Source organism: Chaetura pelagica, unplaced genomic scaffold, assembly GCF_000747805.2.
Source record: "Chaetura pelagica isolate M959 unplaced genomic scaffold, ChaPel_1.0 scaffold244, whole genome shotgun sequence".
Lineage (NCBI taxonomy): Eukaryota > Metazoa > Chordata > Aves > Apodiformes > Apodidae > Chaetura > Chaetura pelagica.
The window spans coordinates 3,653,253-3,673,324 of NW_009953719.1; the positions used below are offsets into that span (position 1 = coordinate 3,653,253).

The following is a 20,072-nucleotide window of genomic DNA, read 5'->3' on the forward strand; positions in this document are numbered from 1 at the left end:
TAGAAAGCTTAGCAGTTCACATGCAAAAGGCGAATTACAATAAGAGGGCAGCAGGGCACCAAGAAGTTGCTCTATTTCCCACCACAACCACCTGACAAAATGCATTCTGGGTTTGCTAAGGATTTCAATATACAGCATAACTAGCTAATGTCAGAAGATCAAGTGCTTTACTATACGAAAAATAATCCAAAAAGCCAATTTTACAGACAGAAAAAGACACAAAAGAGTCTCCCTGAAGTTCTGTTATGCTAAAATTCTCCCTTCCCACTGCTCTGAATCTGAAGTATCACATGCACAAATCAACATGGAGTCATTAATGTGCTAAGATGACAAGCAGGACTCAATAATATTAACAGTTATCAGAATTTTTTTGAGTACAAATCTCTGCCTGTTTTATCACCAGCATTCAATAGGAGTAATATTTCACTTTGCATCTGCAGGGGTCTTTTGGAATCACACTGATTAAAAGCAGTAACATGATGGAAAATTAAATTCTCATGGTTTATGCTGCAAAATTCTGCCACAATCATCTCATCACTGTCCTTCAGTGCACAAGCCATCTTTGTGGCACTCAAGGTCAGCTCTCACAGCAGTGTCATCATCACACGATTTTATGCTACTGAAAAAGAGTATCTGTGGGCCCAGAAGTTAAGCAGAGCTGTTAAATGCTACATAATCTTAATTAAGCCTAAAAGGTAACTGCATGCCAGAGCACTTACGTTGTCACTGAACTGATGCTATTTGTGGTGCTAGGCATCTTTCCTATCACCAAATCTGTAATTCTCTCTTCTGCAGCTGCAGGCAGGGCTACCTCTTCTGGTGGGACCTCAATTACAACCTCAGCTACACGTTCCGCTGCAAACACATACAAAAATACAGTGTTAATGTGGACAATGAGAAATTAAACTTCAAATGCAGGGATTTGCTTTTGTAATAAGATGCGACACCCGTCGCATCATTTGTGCACAACAAATAATGGACTGCAAACAAGTAGGCAGCACTTGCAAGATGGAAAAAGTGGTTACTGCCTGACAAGTAAGATGTAACCAAGTTCTCTTACGGAAGTGTAACTTCTTACCTTTCCAACCTACAACTAAGGGGTCAGTTGACTATGCATCATGAAATTTCCTACAAGAACTTCCCGTAAAGGAAGCTAAGGCCCCTGGAAAAGGCCCATTTCACGAATAAAACTTGAGGTAGATTGAGAGGGAGATTGCTCTCCTGTTCCTTCTTGCAGAAAGCTAGACAGGTCTCTCATAACCACTATCCCGTGTTTCTTTGGACCTCTCTTATTAAAACTGTGACAGGAGAACGCAGGTAATCTAAGTGTAGGTGCTGCAACACTTAGTGTAGACCAGGACCTCAGAGATAATTAACAAAGTCTGTAAATTGTCTGCCTTAGTGACCTAACTGAAAACCTTAATCTTGCCCCAGTGGTACATTTTAGGGCTGTTTGAGAAGGCATCAATACAGACTTAGGAGGGAATATGTGCTTAGCATTTTTTTAAGTTTTGTTTTACCTGCAGAATCTTTCACTTCAACAACGACAAGGGGTGTTTCTGCTTTTGCTGCTTTGGGCTTTCTTCCCCGCCTGGCCTTCCTCCTTGAGTCTGTACTGGCACTGGCTGTGTCACAAACCACTGGCTGATCCAGAAGGGAATCCTCTGCTTCTTTCTCTGCAGCAGCCTCATTTGGGCTGGTTTGGGGGGCACCTTTAGCTTGTTCCAGGTGACTCAGCAAGTGCTCTGGGTGGACAGGAAAGAACAAGGGACTAAGGAGGAAAGAAATTGCCATGAAATACTCAAAGACAGAGATCCAGGTCAACCTCACTCAGCAGGGACTCACTTAAAATTATTTCAAAAGCAATTACAATACCTTCTTAAATAAAAACATATTCTATTAAACATTTATATGATTACTCACCGGGACTGGATTTTTGAAGAGATTTGTTAGATACCACTGAAAAAAGGTTGTATCACCTGATAATGGGCACATTTTTCCAAATATGGCCCAAGTGATTTAGCAGCCTAAGTCCCCTTTTCAAAAATAATTGCTCAAAGCTCTTAAATATTCTAAGTTATTTTGAAAACAGCATAAAATAGCTGCAAATTAAGTGAAAGAAAAAATATTTCATTACCTTTACAAAATCTGTGCCATAAATACCACACAGACAATATCACTAAGTATAAGCTGGCATCACTGACCTTTTACACTGCTCCTGCAGTTCCCTATCCTTGACATTCCCAACATTCACGACATCTTCTAGACAATAGTTTTATTTCTTCTAGATTCAACATCAAAGTTGTTTGCCCAGAGGCTCATCACTGCCATACCCAAAATATCACTGTCTTACCTTCCCTGCTACCCTTTTTCTTAAAAGAACACAAAATTTAAAACCTTTATCTTACTGCATCACAGATAGGTTATGGCTTAACAATGTCGTGCTCTGGAAGAGAAGAATTGTCCTGATGCTTCTCAAGTACTCTCCCATGCACTTCTAGCACTTTTTACCTGTCAATAGCTGAGGCTCCTGGAAAACAGATGCACACACTTTACATGTCCACTGGCTGGACTCTGCTTCTGCAGCTCCACTGTCTTCTGGTGTGTTCTCTAAATTACAACACAAATAGATACTGAAAACCTTTGAAATGGGAAGGTGGTAAATACCTGCAACTCTGTTCATCTTGAAATAACTCCTTGAGTATCACAAGTTATGATTTAAGCAGGAAGAGGCCCATAGGGGCAGCTGTGACCACTTCAGCATTTTTCAAATATGAACACTTGAAATATCAGAACAGATGAGAAGTCAAAACAGAAGCTAAATTTTGCCAGGAGAGAACATCAGAGCTCTTCTGAAGTCTTGAGAGTCCTTTCACTACTTTCTAAAGAATTGTGATTATGAAAGGCACAATATAAAGGAATGCTTAGCACTTTTAAAACCAGGCTTATGAGTGCTTTTTTGGGTCAGCTAAGAACAGAAGCAGGAGAAGACCCCTTGCTCTCTGTGAGGAGTGTTGCAAAGTAAGAATATTTGGATTAATGGAAGGAAGTATGAGGATAAGGAAAAGCTGGTTTTGAGCAGTTTCATTAATTAGATGTTCTATGAAACTACTATATTCATGTTTTAATTAACATACCAGCTCACACCAGATACAGAAAATAAAGAAGAAATTAGGAGGAAAACAGGTCTGGAATTAAAAAAAGGAAAACGTAACAAAACAAACAAAAAGAAAAAAAAGAAAGAAAAAAAAGAAAGAAAAAAAGAAAGATGCTTACTCTGTTCATTGCCCATTGTCTTTTAGGCCTTGGATGATACATCTGAATTTGTCATGAAGATCTGGACCAGTTCAGTGATTTTTTGGGGGGGTACAAAGTTGAACACTGCACAGTCTACAAGACTTGCCAAGAGGAGGGGGAAGTGATTGAAATTAGATTAAGTGAATGGCAGCACAGGAGATTCAAACTGTTCCTCAGTTTCTGCCACAGATTTCCTCTATGATTGTTAGCAAGTCAGCAGTCTGCCTGAAGACCGCATCCGTAATGGCACGATACACTTACTTCCTCCTTTTCACTGCTGACTCTTAAGCCAAAATAGAAGATTCTCTGAAGACAGAGGTTGTTATCTGTTTAAATTATGTTTAATGTTCTGCATTACAGAGTTGTGATCTCATTCATGCTGTAATGAATAAATAAAAAAGAACTAGACAATTCAGCAACAGAAATTCCTTCTTCAAAGGCTACACAAAGACCTTCTTATCTTGAGAGCTCTGTCCAGAGGCCAAAACCAGCAAACTTTATCCCCAAGATTCTGCATTACCATTTAAAAAAAACCAACACAATGCAACCAACCAAAAACCAAAAAACAACAACAACAACAACAAAAAATCCCAAAACAAAACAAAAAGAACCAGAATGGTAAGGAACATGTAAGCTACTGTATCTGTCTCATTAAATTGTAGGCTAGTAAAAATGAAAAAGCACTATCTGCAAAGTCTGCCTTGGAAAATTGTCCCTGAGTCTGGACTCCTCTTGCTCCTTAGCTGCCTCATGCAGTAAACATAAAAACCACAGCTGTGCACTGGTTTGCCAGAAGGAGTCAAGTCCTATTTAGGTCCCCATTTTTTCAGGCTTCCAGGGCAGCTGCAGGGCAACCCAGTTTACTTGGAAGCACAGATCTGCCAGATGGCAACAGCTATGTATGACTTGAGGCAAATAGCCAGAATCAAGAGCAGTATATTTTGGTTTGGAAACACCAAAACACTACCTCAATGGGAATACTTTAGGGTTCCCAAAGTATAATAGGCAGCATTTTCTTTCTATTGAAGTTGGACTTTCAGATAGTAGGATGAAGAATGTAGGAGGGGCTGTTCAAATTCTTCAGTTTTTCCCCCCACTCCAGAAAATCAATTATGCCAAACTGAAATAAAACTCACCAGTCACATTTAGTCACATTTACTATCACATTTTAGCTGTGAAAGTATCCAAATTAAATGAATGGATCTTCTGAAGAATTATTCTGTACACATATGCAAGAACTCTCCTCCTCCTGGTTACTTTTAATAGGCAAAATATAGCAAAGCAACCTTTTCAAAGAACAGACTCAGAATGGTTGTCTTTTGATCCTGATCTCCATACTATTCTGAGTTTACTTTAAGACATGGCGATTTGTGTTAAGTGGGTTCTTAATGTCATTGTTCCACTTATCAGAGATTACAGGGGGCTGGGAGGGGGGCATCGCTTAAGTTTCTATGACTTTCCTCAGCCATGTGTTCTTTGCCAAGAGTATCTGTACTGCTTATAAGTTTATCTAAATTTGAGTTCCTGTAATCAAGTACAGTTTGAACACTAATAGGCTTCTAGTATGATTGTAATTTGGCTATGGCCATTGTTCTTGCCCTAAGAGCAGCACTACTCTTAGATTCTCTCACAGTTTCATGCTGTCTTCTAGAACCTGACCATTTGACTTTGCACAGAGAGTCTAAAGATCTTCTTTGGAATTGCCACCACCCCAACACTAACTATCTCCAAAATCAGAAGCAGTTGTAGTTTTCAAGAAAATCATCTGCCTACAGCTGCTCTGTCACTTTTTAGCCTGCATGTGTATTTTTAAAACACTGTAATTCTGCATACCTGCTGGATCAGCTGCTGATATGCTGGATTTCTTTGGTTTTTTATGGAGGAACACAGCAGACGAAGGCTTTGAAGAGATCTTCCCCTCTTTATCAGATTCCATCACTACCAAGCACACATCTGTGAAGAAAAAGAAACAGTTGCTTTTCTTTACTTTCCAGACCCTTTGATTTTTTTGCTCTGTGCTGAGGGCAGTAACCATAGTCAGAAAGTTTTGCCCTATAGCAGGCCTGCAAAAAATATTTTAATGTAAAATCTTATCCAGGACATTCTTATGTCTGAATCTCAAACAATCAATGTGCCTTTCATATGCTGCAGTGTGTAGTGAAAGTGCTGAACAGAGAAAGCAGGACACACCTGAACAGTATTTTTAAGTACCCATATGCACACAAAAATGCATCAACAGGTTAAACTAAAGAGGAAAAAGATGAAATCTCTCAGTTAATACCAAATGGAAACATCTTAAAATTCAGAACCTTGTTAACCATGTTGATTCAGCTGTGGCACTTCAGACTGTGCTTATCATTGAGATCTGCCACACAGGATGCTTGATAGCAATGGCCTCCCCCAAAGCCATTTGTCATCCCAAATGATACTCAGAAAAGTAGTAATACTATTCAGCTAGTACTCTCAACACAGTATCAGAAAGAAAATGCCTTTACAATTCTCAAGGATCATGCCTTTTAGCTGTAGAAATGCAAAAGCAGCAGAAAACAAAGGGGGGAGAGAACAAAAGACTTCTGGTTGTTTAAGATTCTAAAATATCTGCTGCCTTTCTTTGCCAACTGTACAAGTAACCACGTAGAATGGCAGTTCACTCTTGAGCTTATCTTATTCTAGTCGGTCCCATGTAAGGCTGCATTAGATAAATAGGGGTTTTCTGAGTAAAACCCAAACATTTCCACTACAACTGAAAAATTAGTCCTTCCTTAGCAAATCTGCATACATGTTTAGACTTACATTGACACTTTGCTTCCTTTGCTCTTCTGCCCAGAAATGTTTTGGATGCAGCCACCAGTTCTTTAGGTAAGAACTATCTACCTAGTTTGTTCACTCTGAAGAGGCTGCATCACCAACCAGGCCATCCACTTTCAAAAACTCAGATGTATCATGGTGAAGAACATGTGCTTTCTTTTTGAAGGGCAACCATGTATGCAGGTTAGCCTGACTCTAAAAGCTAACAAACTCAAGGTCAGAGTCTATTTGGTACATAGCACTGTCAACTACAACAGCGAGGGACTATCAGTCCCTATCAGAACTGGGCCCTTAGAAAGGAAAAAAGGCCCCCACACATACCATTGGCAATACTAGTGACCTGCTTCAGCACTGGCTTTTCCATTTTTTTGGCGTAAAAAGCTGCATACCACACTCGCAGCTCAGTTCCTGGTGGGATGTCCCGGGAGGTGGTGAAGTAAATATCATTGTCATGCTGGAAGGCAGTTAAGTTTTGATGCTCATATTCAGTGGCTGGTCGTACCATCATCATCCAGTTGCAATCATCTTCATTTGAGGTGTCAAAATATACTAAGGGCCCATCCTTCTGGAACACCTGCCAAGCAAAACATGCATATAATAAAACCCTAACAGATAATATCAAGTTAATATTAATGTTTGTTTTCTGCTTTTGCAATGGCTACCATTGAGTACCATCAGTCAAAGAAAGCCTTGGCACTTACATTAAGCATGTTTTATGTATCAGTTACATCTTCAGGTGAGTAAGTCTGAGACAAACTACCAGGGCCAGGATGGGAACAAACTGAACTTCTGTCCTAAAAATTCTCGCTATAGCCACCGGTTTCTCACACAACTTGAATGACTGAATACAGGAAAATGGAGGGGGATCCTAACAGCATGCTATGAAACACCCATCAGCTTAAGTCACATTTCTACATCTTTACTTCTGAGTTACGTATTACTGAAAATGTAAGACTGAATTTAATTTTTACTGTACATTTTTCCTTCCAAAACTTGTCAAGAAGAATAAACCAAATGAAAGACAGAAGAAAAATGTTTATTCTGCATGTTCCACATACCCTAATGCATTTATCACTCATTAAACAAATGCAATCAAATTGAAGAGACTCATTAAAAAACTGAAATGAACTTCCATAGTCATTGTCCCTCTTGTAGCATCACATACAGAAGGTGAAACAGAAGCAGTTTTGCTGTCTGTATCCTAACCCTACCTCCTACAAGGGTATTCACTACAAACATGCAGAATGAGCCCTTAGTTTGATTCAATACCCTGCTTGTTTAGGTAGTCTGTTGTAGGGCATCCCTAAAAGATTTCCCAAATAACTCCCCCCCTCCCCATTTTTCCCACAGTGGTAGACAGCATAAAATCATTATGGGTAAAACTGACTCTACCCTTGCTTTTCACATGCTGTGTCTCACCTTCAGGGGAAAAACTGATTCTTTTTCCAGCTTGACAACTCTCTTGGATTCAAATGGGCCAAACTGGGTACGCTTCACTAGCTGAGTCAGAGCGAATACTCCTTCAGTCCCATCTTCCAATTGTCTTATCTCCAAATTAGAAGGTAGAGATGACCTACGAATTGAAGAGACAATTGAGAAAAAACCCACACAATTACACATGGGACAAAACTGCAGGAATCCATGGAAGAAAGAATTCAGCATCTATTTCTCCAATCTCCAGTGAAAGAAACATTTTTTTCTGATTTCTGTGAGAATTTATAAATAAAGTGAACAACTACCAGCAGTGGAAGAGGGCTAAGTCAGTGATTACTTGAGAGGTCCAGGGACCTGACAGGTTGCCCCTGACAGGGTGCTGCTGATAGAGCAGTCCAATGCCATAGTGAGATGACTATCATCTTGGGAAGACCATGGGCATCACGAGAGGTATCTGATGACTGGGAGAAAGATAAATGTTGCATTCATGTTCAAAAAAGGCCAAGAGGATGATAAAAGAAACTACAGGTTGGTTGGCCTCACTTCAGACCCTGGGAAAATCACAGAACAAGGCTTTCTGGGAGGCATTTAGGGTCACATGAGATGAAGGTGACTAGAAACAATCACCATGGATTAAGGGCAACTCATGTCTTTCAGAATAAAATGACCAGGTTTGTGGATAAAGGAAGAGCAGCAGATGTAATTTTCCCTTAGCAAGGGAAAGACTTTAGCAAGACTTTCAACTCTATTTCTGATGATATAATTGTATCCAAGTTGGGATGCTATGATCTGAATGGGTACACAACTACTAGAGTAAATAAACCGTTGGATGGTCAGGCTTAGAGAGTCATGGTCAATTACTCCTATTCTACCTGTCTGTGCTGGTACCTGTCCTGTTTAACACCTTCATCAACAATCTAGAAGGAGCATTGGAGTACACTCTCATCCAGTGTGCAGATCACACTGAGGGGCACAGTCAATATGTCTGAGGGCAGGACTACTATCCAGAGGGATCTGGATAGCCTGGAGAGGTACACTGACAGGAACCCTATGAAATTCCACAGACAAACTGCAAGTCCTGCACCTGGGAAGGAAGAAGCCCTGGTGATGGTACTGGCTGAGGGAAAGACCCTAACAGTGGTGGTATGCAGCAAGCTGGACACAAGGCCACAGCATGTTCCAGCAGCAAAGAAGGTCAAACATATCTTGTGCAAGAGCAGCCAACAGACTGAGGCAAGTAATTGTCCCCCTCTGCTCTGTGCTTGCTAGATCCCATCTACCTACTGCCTCCTGTTTTGGGGCCCCAATATGAGAAGAACGTCGATGAATGGAAGGAAGTTCAGGGGATGACCACCAGGACTGTGAGGGGCTAGAGCAGTCACCCGGTGAGGAGAGGATGGGGAAGCAGGAGCTTGATAAGCCTAGAAAAGAGATGGCTGTGGGGTCCATAGGTTCACACCTATGGGGATGTCACCGAGACAAAGAAGTCAGGGTCTTCACAGATGCACATGGCAAGTCACAAGAGACAAAATGCATAAAAATGAAAAATAAGCAGCTCAGCCTGGACATTAGCTCTGACTGGAATATCCTGAGACCTCTTCTAAAATTAATTACCCCCTGACTCTACAGAACTTCGGTTTTCACCATGCTTCTTTTAAAAAATAAGCTACATTCCTCCCCAAATTTTAAAATCTTACATACTTATGCAGATCATAGCCCTTCACATGAAAGCCCTGTAAATTTCCCTTCTGTTTTCTAGCCCTCCTTATGACAAACATTAATCACAAGTGCCTTCCTGCTTCTCTCATTAACCAAAGGAGTTTATGAGAAGAACTGTATGCAATAAATATTGCTGCTACATATAATACACACAGACATCTTTACAAAGTCACTGGAAAAACCATATTGGCTTTATTAACACCAAATGCAATCCTGTTTTTTCAGCTCTGTGATAACAGATGAAAAGCCAAAAATAATCAGACAGGCTAGTCTGTAGAAGTTGACATTGGTAGATCTGTTTTTCCTGTCTAGATGAAGAGAAATAAAAAATATTGCAATCTTGATGATAAGCAAATTAATTGAAAAAATGCTTTCAGTTTTAGTAACAGAAAATGCAATATTCGAGATGGTGAATTTCAGGAAACATTCCCTAACACTTTCTTCCTAACCACAAAATATCAATTTTATCTTTTCAGTAGGAGAGAAGAAACAATGCTCATGTGGTTAAGCAACTAGACTGGTTTTTGAGAGATTCATATCCAGTTTGTGATTAAACTTACACTCAACCTCCAGCAACCCACTCTCCCAGCTACTGTTCCTCAGATTTAAAATCAAGGCTGCAATTATATTTCTGCTGTATCTTTCTTACTTTACCTGTTTCCAGCTGTAAACTCTTCAGGAAAAGAATTACATTTTTCTGCAACATGGCCATTTTTAAACTCTGCTTTCAAATCTACTATCCAGCAGCAATACTTCCACTAGAGAACACATAACATATCTGCACGTCAGAACAGGCTGAAAACCAGTGCATGCAACTGTATTTGCACATGCTCACAGTTCAAATATCTGGACACTCTGGTAATTCTCCACAGCACAAATAAATAAGAGCATTAAATTGCAAGGAATGAAAAAAAAAAAAAAAAGGTTGTGAAAGGCTGGATGAGGCTTGTGCAGCCTGGTCTAGTGTGGAGTGTCCCTGCTCATAGCAGGGTTGGAACCTGATGATCTTTAAGGTCCTTGCCCACCTTAGCCATTCTATGATTCTAAAAGGTATGAAATAACAGTTTAACTTGTCATTGAATCTGCTTAGTGCAGGCTAGAAACTTACTGCACTGCCTGAATTTCTGTGTATAAGAAAAGCACTTCCATCACCAAATTCCTATGGGCATTTTGAAATTACCCTCAAGAACAAAGCACCTCTAGGCTGTTAAAACAGTAGTCCCCGTTAACACTTGCTGCAGGAGATCATCTATGGCAGGTTTCCAGATACAGGAAGGTGGTGCCTGACAGAAGCTGTAGGGAGCTTCCTTTCTTGGGTAGGGCCAGAAGCTATGGCTCATCCACACACGCAGCCAACCTACACCGTAGAACACCAAGACCAATCTGCCCAGGCAGAGAGGGTCATGGCATCCAAGTGAGAGACTCAGCACATTCAATGTTTGTTACAAAATTATCCTGTAAATACACAGTAGGGCCTACAGAGCCAGCACGTGTCTGACTTGACTGCATCTTCACAATAGTGGTTAATTTTTGTTAGTCTTTCAATTTATATCTTAATATGAATTTTGCTGACAATGCCTGATTAACTTTCTCTGTAAAAATCACTACTGCTGCTTTCTCCTAATCAGATTTAGTCTGTTTGTTTTCTTTTGATAAGCGCAATGTTTCTGCTGTGCTGTCACAGGTTTTCTGACAGAAGCATTATCCCTAATGATTCATAAAGGCTTACAATAATAACAGCTTGGTTTGCTTCTCAGTGGAGGAACTAGAGAGGTCATACTAAGCACGAGGCCACAACCACTCAGAAAAAAGATGCATTCTCACACATTTTTCTGAAACTAATACAGTACATCTTGAGGGGGACAGTAAGTTGCAGGTACTTGACCAAGACAGAAGGCATCACCCCATCGCTCTATCTAACTTTTTGCCAAAAACTTCAGCAAAGAAGCCAAGTCCTGATGAGCAGCAAGTTATTTTTTGGCTTCAATCCAGTAGAGCACTTAAGTGTCTGCATCAATTTTTCTGTTTAATCAAGGCCATGTGCTTTCCATAGACTGGGATTTCATTTCTCAGCTGTCAATGTGACATCCATTAAACAACAAACATGCTTAAAAGAGAACTAGCATGGGTGTTGCGTTAGTCAAAACTGACACAAATATTCCTTACCTTGCTCTGCTCAATACAAAAGAGTCTTTGACTGTCACCACTGGGCCCAGTTCAGGACACTCTGAATCATGGTACTGCCCACAGTCCTCACACCCTGCAAGGAAGCAGACAGCATAGAGAAAGGTTGATGACAAACACTTTTTTAAAGCAGCCACCTCCTTCTTTCAAGAACTAAACACAAAGTCTAGCACCAAGTAAAATACAGATGTTGATAGCTGGCACCTGAGTAGGTGAGATAACACATGCCATGATCAGTACTACCAGAAGGCAATTGTTTACATTCTTTCCCAAAGGAAAATAATGGCTTACATCCACAGGAAATATTCTGCTTAAAGATGGCATTATTCTTCAGATAAAGTGCCATAAAATCCAGCAGCTAAAGAAAACCACATTACTACCTTCATCAGAACCCAGGCTTTTAGAAACAGCTGGCATAGCATGGTCTTCTTACTGACAGGAGGCACAAGCCCAGGACCAGCAGCAAAACTGGCAGAGGTCTCAGCAGGGCACGAGTGTGCTGTGGGAGCTCAGCTCTGCCTGGAGCTGTGCCTGGCATGCTCACCCACAGCACAGGGAGAGATACCTCCAAGATGCCTTCTGGAGCCTTTCCAAACAAGTTTGGTGGCTGCCCAATACACTTTGGCTGCTTCTTCATTCACTCTCAGCTTACCTTAATTAACTTCTAGTTGAAATGGCTGTAAATTATCCAGAACTGAATGGCTTCAGACCAGGATAATTTGAGGTTTTCTAAAATAAGCTAACTTAACAGGATTTCAAATGCACACACGTTGCTTCACTGTGAAAAATAGCTGTCAAACTGCCCTGCCTGGTCAGCTGCTGACACAGCTTAAGTAGAGATGCCACAGAGGGGTTATATTCCTACAGTGTGATTTCCACCTGAGCTCCACATTCACAATGGTAAGTCAGGTAACCCCACCAAAGGTGCAAAGTAGAGGGCAGTTACACCTTGTTTGGCAAGAGAACATGACAAAAGCCATGTCCTTTCAGGGTATGCTCCCTCTGGTAAAGCTATTCTGTGTTCCTAACTGGTAACCTCTCCTTCCCAGCATTTTTCCCAGTGAACTAACAAAAAGATTTTTTTTAAGACACAGAAAAGGGATTCCAAATTACAATGCACAGCTCCATTGTTTCTTCTTTGGGCAACAAAAACAGCTTAGCAGTTCAAATCCATGCACATTTGACAAATGGTAGTACCAGCTCGTGCAACCCTCAAGCCTACTGCTGCTTCCTGTACAGCTGCTTGTGCTGCCTTCTGGTGAATCAAATGATGAAACAATCAGCTTTTCCCATCAGTTTATTTTTCAGCTGAATGAATTTACCAGTTCAGTTTGCTGTACAGCACCAGACAGCTGCATCACGAGAAAGGATCAGGGGAAAAGTGCTATCCACGTAGTATCAGCACCAAAACTAAGCCTACAGCCAAGCGGCCTCCCCTGCCCTGCACTGTTTACACCAACACCCCCCTTAGGAGTGCCTATAGCTCACACTGTGCTTAGTATTACTGAAATAATCTCAGCTAAATATAAACCTTTCAAAACCAGAAGGTGGAGGAGCCACAGAGGAATGCATAAACTGGACTGCTGAAAAGAACTGGATTATCATCCACAGAAGATTGTCACAACCAACAGGGACAGGAAGGAACAGCTGGAACTACAACTTCTTAAACTGGCTTTGCTGACAAAGGAAGGAAAGAACTTAATCACCCCCCTTATCTTTTGACTGTACCTAGGCACCCTTCACTTCAGCAAAGATAGCCACTGCATGAGCTCAACAAGGTGCAGACAGCACTGTTCAAAACTACATGTGGGAATAAGCTACACATTTCTCTCACTCCTTTGCGGATGGATCAATGATCAAAGCAAGAGGAATGTGACACTGACATTGTGGAGCATGTCTCTCAAAATCTAAAGGGATGCCTTACAGCAGACATTCCCCAAGGTTGTTATACTCACCATATGTGACACTTTCAAAAGATTACGGCCACAGGGGAAATATAAAAGTAAGCATGAGGATTAATGGTAAAGTAGCCTGCAAGGAGTTTATTCACAGACTTCTATAAAAATGTTCCAAAACTCTTTTCTGTCTATGAAATATGGTATTCAATCATGTTAACTATGGGAGGGCACAGTAACATCTATAGCAACTCACTTTTTCAGAACAATAACTCTATCCCATGGAAAAAAACCCTACAGAGAACACAAGAAAGCTCAAGAAATTATAAGACCACAGCCTCCAGCAGAAGGGGAAAAATAATGTTTGACATCTTCTATCTGTGCAATTAGGGAATGGTATCACACACCTGTCCTAGCTGCTGTCCACCAAGGTCTTTTTATGAAGGGGAGTATAAGGTAACTTCACCTCTGGTATTTGCAACTCAATAAAGATGCCTAGCAATCTGGAAGAACCCTGGTAAATCCATACTGAAGTGAGATTTTCTTTCTGGTAAGAGTTCCCATAAGGTTAATGTGCAGCTGTGGAGGTATCAGGAGTGAAGGCTGTGCATCCATACCACTGAAAACATGCTTTAATCTGCTCTTCATAGATCAGAACCACAATATCTGGGCCCTCCTCTGCTCATTCAAGTAGGTAAAGGAAAGTCTGGGTTACATAAATATTTGGCAAACTGCATCCACAATTTGCAGCTAGGGTTAAATGTTGGCTGCTTGGTGACCAGGCTGCTACAACAGCTACGGTTACCGTAGGGCCTGTGCCCACAGACATCGTATGATTGGATTTACTGAAGGCAAGAGCTTGGACTGATTCCGCAGGATGGGAATGGAAGTTTGGCTCATCCCAAATTACAATTTGATTATCGTAGCCTGCTCCTGAGGTGCTTCCATCTAAAACAGCCAATGTGAAACCTTACCCCTTACCACTGGGAGCTAAAGAAGGGATCACATCGGTGCCTACAGATTTGCAAGAAAGAGGAATTACAATCCCCACCCACTCTGCATATAACTCCCCTTCTTGGCCAGTTCAGAAACCAAATGGAAAGCGGCGATTTACCTTAGAAAACTGAAAAATGAACTCAAACACAGGTCCCTTCACTGCTGCAGTACCCGATATAGCTGAATTAATTTCAGCTATACAAGAACAAGCACACCAAATTTTAGCAACCATGGACATATTTTTTCACGGTACCTTTACACCAAGTTTACACCTTTATACCAAGTTTTAGGACTTACGCACCCTAGTGACCCAATGGGGCTTTGCCATTCATTGATCCACTACGCATATGTGGCAAAGGGGACCTGAGGGACCAACCCATCCAATATAATTCTATTCCAGGAGCTGTAAGAATGCAGAAAAATAGTACTCAATGTGGGAAAAGGGACCACCCCAAGGGTGGTCTCTCGGGGCAGGATGTAATAAAAGGGGTGAAAGTGCCACACGTCTGTCAACCCACCACCTGGGGACCAGGACCTGAGGCTGGAGGCTGGCAGAGCTGGACAACATGCTGAAGAAGACCTTACTAGAACCACGGGTGGTAATACATCTGTTCTATGTCCTCATCCTTATCTGTCTTTCCATCTTTCCTTTCTTTGTTCTCCTTTTTAACTTGCACAGTTAAGGGGTTACAAACTCCTGACCTTTTTTACTAGTTTGATCCATTCACCAGTTACAGGAATAGACATTGCAAGTCAACATCATTAACATCTGAGTAGTGAGTTCCTAATAAAGCATTTGTTGTGGTTCCTCTAGGTTATTTGCCGTGGCTTCGTTTTTCACTGGGCACTGCTGCCAAGATGGCACTCATGCACTTTTGGGGTATAAAAGAGATTCACCTCCCTCGAAACGCACCGAGTGGGACAAGACATGGGTGCATCTCTAACTCGGTTTGTCCAGAAAGAACAGGCCCTGCATTCTACTCTTGTGGAGGTGCAGAACTTCAGCTCAGACTAAAAGTTAGGGTTCCCTGTAAGACATTCCTGGTTGCTGAAGCTGGCAATATAAACTAAGGGCTTAGACTAGTGTTAGACTTTCAATCTCACACCATGAAAAAATTGTTTTGTTAACTCACATGCAGAGGTATCTTTGTGTATTTGCCAATAAAACCTGGAGAATGTGTACAGTTAAAATTAGCAACCTTCTCTCTACTCCTCCATAAGCTGTTTGAGTTTCCTTTGCATAACTACTTTTCTAAATAAAACCTTAAGTCTACGTAGTATTTAATTTCAAACATTCTGGATAGACATGTCACATCATGAGAAGCAGATAATTCTCCTTTCCAATACTTACAAACAAATATAATCTCATCACTGCCATCTTCAGCCATGTTTTAAACCTGCCAAAATACAAAAGATTAAGTTAGTTCTGAATTACTTTTACTTTCCGTATTATTGAAACATCCCTTTATGGAGTAAAGATGCTGACTGACCCAGAGCATACCCAAAGACATCACTGCCCCTGCAAAAGTATCAGTGGAAGGTCAAAATAAATAAAGTTGCCAGAAATCCCCCAGTGACTGTGGCGTCCTTACATGTGTTGCTGGAATCACTACCAGGAAGCCTAAATGTCTGTAGATGTACAGGCACTTCCCTCTGAGGCAATGCCATCTTGTGTGGTTCCCCATCCCTCCTCTTGCCAACCTCCAGTCATTCCTATGTGTCCCTACATCCCATTCCATATGCTTCTTTAGCGCCCCAGAACATGCAGGGCTTAATTAAGGCCAGCAACAACCACTGCAGAAACAAAGCCCATCTGCTTCAGTGTAACATTTTATTGAACACTGGCTTAGAAAATTATCCCTGAAGGGCTATGTCTGATATGCAGCTGCCAGCTGCACCCATGCTGCACTCCACCTCAAGCCTCCACTAGAAGCAGTAAATGGGTTCCTTCACTCCCAGTTGGTACAGGGCATAGGGATGTGCTGTGTGAAATCAGTATGTTAACTGCTGGGAATACAAAGGGACACCTGGTTGCTGGGGCTCTTGATCATGGCAGGAGGGATCCTGCTGCTCAGTTACCAGGGCAACAGTCTAAGGAGGATGCTGGTCACTGATTCTGGGCATCCTGGCATTCCCTGTTGGAAAATAACTCAGAAATTTAGAATTATGTAGTTATTTTGTGTAAGATGTCCTCTGTGTGTATATATATATATATATATAAAATTGGATTTGCATTGACTATGTGTTGTTTCAAAAATCTGAACATGAAATGCATGTACACAGGGCATGTGGATGGATCACTGGCTTGCATGACCAAAACCATGAAGACTAAATGCTGAACCATTCTTAGGTGGTTGGAGCTATAGAAGTTGCAATACTGTGTCCTTTAGATGAACTTAGCTCGTTATAATGTCATTATAATACTAAGAATCACACCTTCAGGTCAAAAAGATCCCTGCCCAAGTGAAGACCCTTCCTGTGAACATGCATGATAGTAGAAATAGTGATGTAACCTTACTTTGACTGTACGTAAATCACTAACCAATCACTGTAAGGAGGATGGACTTGGAAGCTTGCTAACTTAACCATTTTGTGTATGTTGTGAAAAATCTTGTTTGGTGTGCTTGATTCATACAAATCTGCAATAAATAACAACGTCTCCTTCCTAAATGTAGTCTTTTCCCCACCAAAGGGCCAGCACTGCCCAGTTGTGGCACAAGCCAGGTCTTCCTTGGCTATAGCTTTGGGGGACTAAACTAATATAATAAAACACTTAAACATTTATACAAAAGCCCAATTCTGAGCACAAGCTGCCATTCAGGGAGTTTTCCAAAAGCTCTTCTCCTGAAAGAACTCTAAAAAAAAATAAAAAATAAAAAGCAACAACTATTTAGGTACACTCAACAGTAAAATGGAACCAAACAAGCCACAGTCAGCAATTCATGAGTTGATGTAAAAAAAAAAAAAAAAAAAAAAAAGAAGAAGAAAAAAGAAAAGGTTATTTTGCTTTTTAACCAAGATTTTTTGTGGATGCTCTGCGCTATTTCAAGAGTTGTATGCCCAGTTATTTTTAGCTTGTGTCCTGACAAGACTTTAGTCCTAAATATAGCTGTATTAGCAGATATTCTTGGTCAATGGTTCAGAGGCACAGGGGACACAATGCAGCAAGACCAGCAGTACTGCTGTGTGACCTCATGAAAGGCATTCACCTTCTAGGATTTTCCTGTGTCCCATTCTTCACAAACAGCAGACTGGTGACATGCAGCACTACAGAAGCTGCAATGCCAGTCTTGTTCTAGGGGCCTTCAGATAAGAATAGCAACAAAGGGGTGGAGAAATCACAGGAGCATAAATGTTGTTCAAGGTGATGGGGAGAAACTGGGAAAACTGCTTCTTGTAGCAAGTGTTTTAATGTTCCATCTCACAAAATGTCTGATTCATCACCCATCCTTCCTATACTCAGCACGAATATCTGCAATGCTCTGAAATAAACAGGAATGAGCAATCATAGAATCCTTAAGGTTGGAAAAGACCTCTAGGATCGTCAAGTCCAACCATCAACCCAACACCACCATGCCAACTAAACCATGTGCTGAAATGCCATGTCCACATGTTTTTTGAACAACTCCAGGGATAGCGACTCCACCACTTTCCTAGGCAGCCTGTTCCAATGCCCAACCACTTTTCCTAATATCCAATGTGAACTTCCCCTGGCACAACTGGGGGCCATTTCCTCTTGTTCTATCATGGGTTACATGGGAGAAGAGACTGACCCACATCTCACTACAAACCTTGTTTCATGCAGCTGTGGAGAACGATGAAGGTCTCCCCCTCAGCCTTCTCTAGACCAAACAACCCCAATTTGCTCAGCTGCTCCTTGATACATGAATCACACATGAAACTCAGACAGCAACATGCGGGTGCCAAAAAAAGGATTACCTGCCATTAGCATCTGTACCTTGTTACAAATCCCTCTGTGCCCCTTTCCCCCCCCCTTCCTACTTTACAGGAAGCTTAGGAAAGGAACACCTACACCAAAGTGGGTTTAATAATTCTGATTTAACAACAGTCCTTCTCACTCTTTAGACTTTCAAACTCCTCACAAATCCCAACCGTATTTCCCATGAGTTTTTTTAACTAAATGCCATTATAACACCCGGTCCAGCTGGTGAACTGAATCACGAAGTGCCACGCTAGCTCACATGATGACACTGAAGACAGACTTTAGAGTTTTTCACCCTCATCTGCTGTTGCTCTAGGCCATGTCTGATTATTTTTCTTTTCAAGCACCTCTTATCAGGACAATGTTCCATTAAGCCATTTATCCTAGCACACATAATGATGTTCTTTACTTGCAGAGACAATCAGAGCTTCTGGGAATTCCAGATACTTTTATAAAAAACAAAGAGAGCAATCATTAAGCAGTGAGTAACTGCGTGAAGAACCACACAGAATAAATTAGACTACAGGTACAAGGCCTAATCCTGACTGCAGTAAAAGAATCATAGAATCATAGAATCTTAGGGGTGGGAAGGGACTTCGAAAGATCATCTAGTCCAACCCCCCTGCCAGAGCAGGGTCACCCAGAGCACATCACACAGGAACGTGTCCAGGTGGGTTTTGAACGTCTCCAGTGAAGGAGACTCCACAACCTCCCTGGGCAGCCTGTTCCAGGGCTCTGTCACTCTCACAGGAAAAAAATGTTTTCAGATATTCACCTTGAACCTCCTATGCTCCAATTTGCACCCATTACCCCTTGTCCTATCACTGGTCATCCAAGAGCAGAAAAACAGAATTTTCTGCATGTATAAGTTAACTGGGCAGTTCTGTACCTTAGAGGATTCAGCTGGGCACACAAATTCCAGCTGCAAAACTGGCCTACGAACACTGAAAATCAAGGGTACCCAACCGAAGACACTGAGAGGCTGCAAAGTCCCACGTTATCTGGTGGTGGAGCATGAGGTGCGGTGTTTGTGTCAAGGAAGCACTCATGCAACAAGCTTTCAAAAACTGTAGCGCCTGGTGCAAAACTGTATTCTCCCCTAGTAAACAGCTGAAGAAAGAAATCAGGCACCAGTGGTAAATTGGGTCATTTTAGTCTCACAAATCGATTTAAGAAATAGGTAAGAATTAAAAAAAGAAACCAGATCAATCTGCAATTGAACGTAATGAACCACGAAGTAAAGTTATTTTCCTTTCCTTCTTTCTTCAGTTTTCTATTACAGTTTTACAGTGGGCTTCTACTCGTGTGGATAAGGAACATGGAAACACGCAAGTGGATGGCTGCTGGAAGTACATGTGTACAGAAAGAATGGTCTTTAAAAATACCCTGTTGCTCCATGATGTTAACTCCAATTTGCTCACACTGCTGCTAAAAATAATTGGTACCTAGAATCTGGCAGAATATCTGGTAAACTACAGTGAGGCCTTGTCTACCTAAGTAATTACAGCTGCTTTATCAGTGACTGCTGGGAAGGGGAACAGTTCCAGTACCAGGTAGAGGAGGCTCAGGTTAACCGAGTGGGAGTTGAATTTATGCCTTCCCAGCGTTTCCTGCCATCACGCTCACCCTGCCTGCAGCGAGCGAGGCACATGCAAAGCTTGCCTAACAAATGCGAGCAGAAACCGAGCCTGCTGCAGGAAACCCGTGTGCGGGAGGCCCCGCAGACCGGGGCTGCCCCTCTTTCCTTTCCCCCCCGCACCTCCTTCCAGAGCGCGGGCACCGAGCGACCCGCGACA

At 41.6% G+C, this 20,072-nt stretch overlaps 1 protein-coding gene across 1 annotated transcript in view; it reads right to left on the minus strand.

Annotated features, from left to right (window-relative positions):
* Nucleotides 1-15,721, minus strand: part of PRDM15 (PR domain containing 15) — a 32,019-nt gene extending 16,298 nt beyond the window's left edge. The window contains exons 1-8 of the mRNA XM_010000428.1: nt 15,685-15,721; nt 11,425-11,518; nt 7,525-7,678; nt 6,427-6,679; nt 5,071-5,075; nt 2,512-2,608; nt 1,521-1,745; nt 720-855 (exon numbers count right to left, since the gene is read on the minus strand). Coding sequence (XP_009998730.1) covers nt 720-855; nt 1,521-1,745; nt 2,512-2,608; nt 5,071-5,075; nt 6,427-6,679; nt 7,525-7,678; nt 11,425-11,518; nt 15,685-15,721 — 1,001 coding nt within the window. The remainder of the gene's footprint in view (nt 1-719; nt 856-1,520; nt 1,746-2,511; nt 2,609-5,070; nt 5,076-6,426; nt 6,680-7,524; nt 7,679-11,424; nt 11,519-15,684) is intronic.
* Between the last annotated feature and the right edge of the window lie 4,351 nt (nt 15,722-20,072).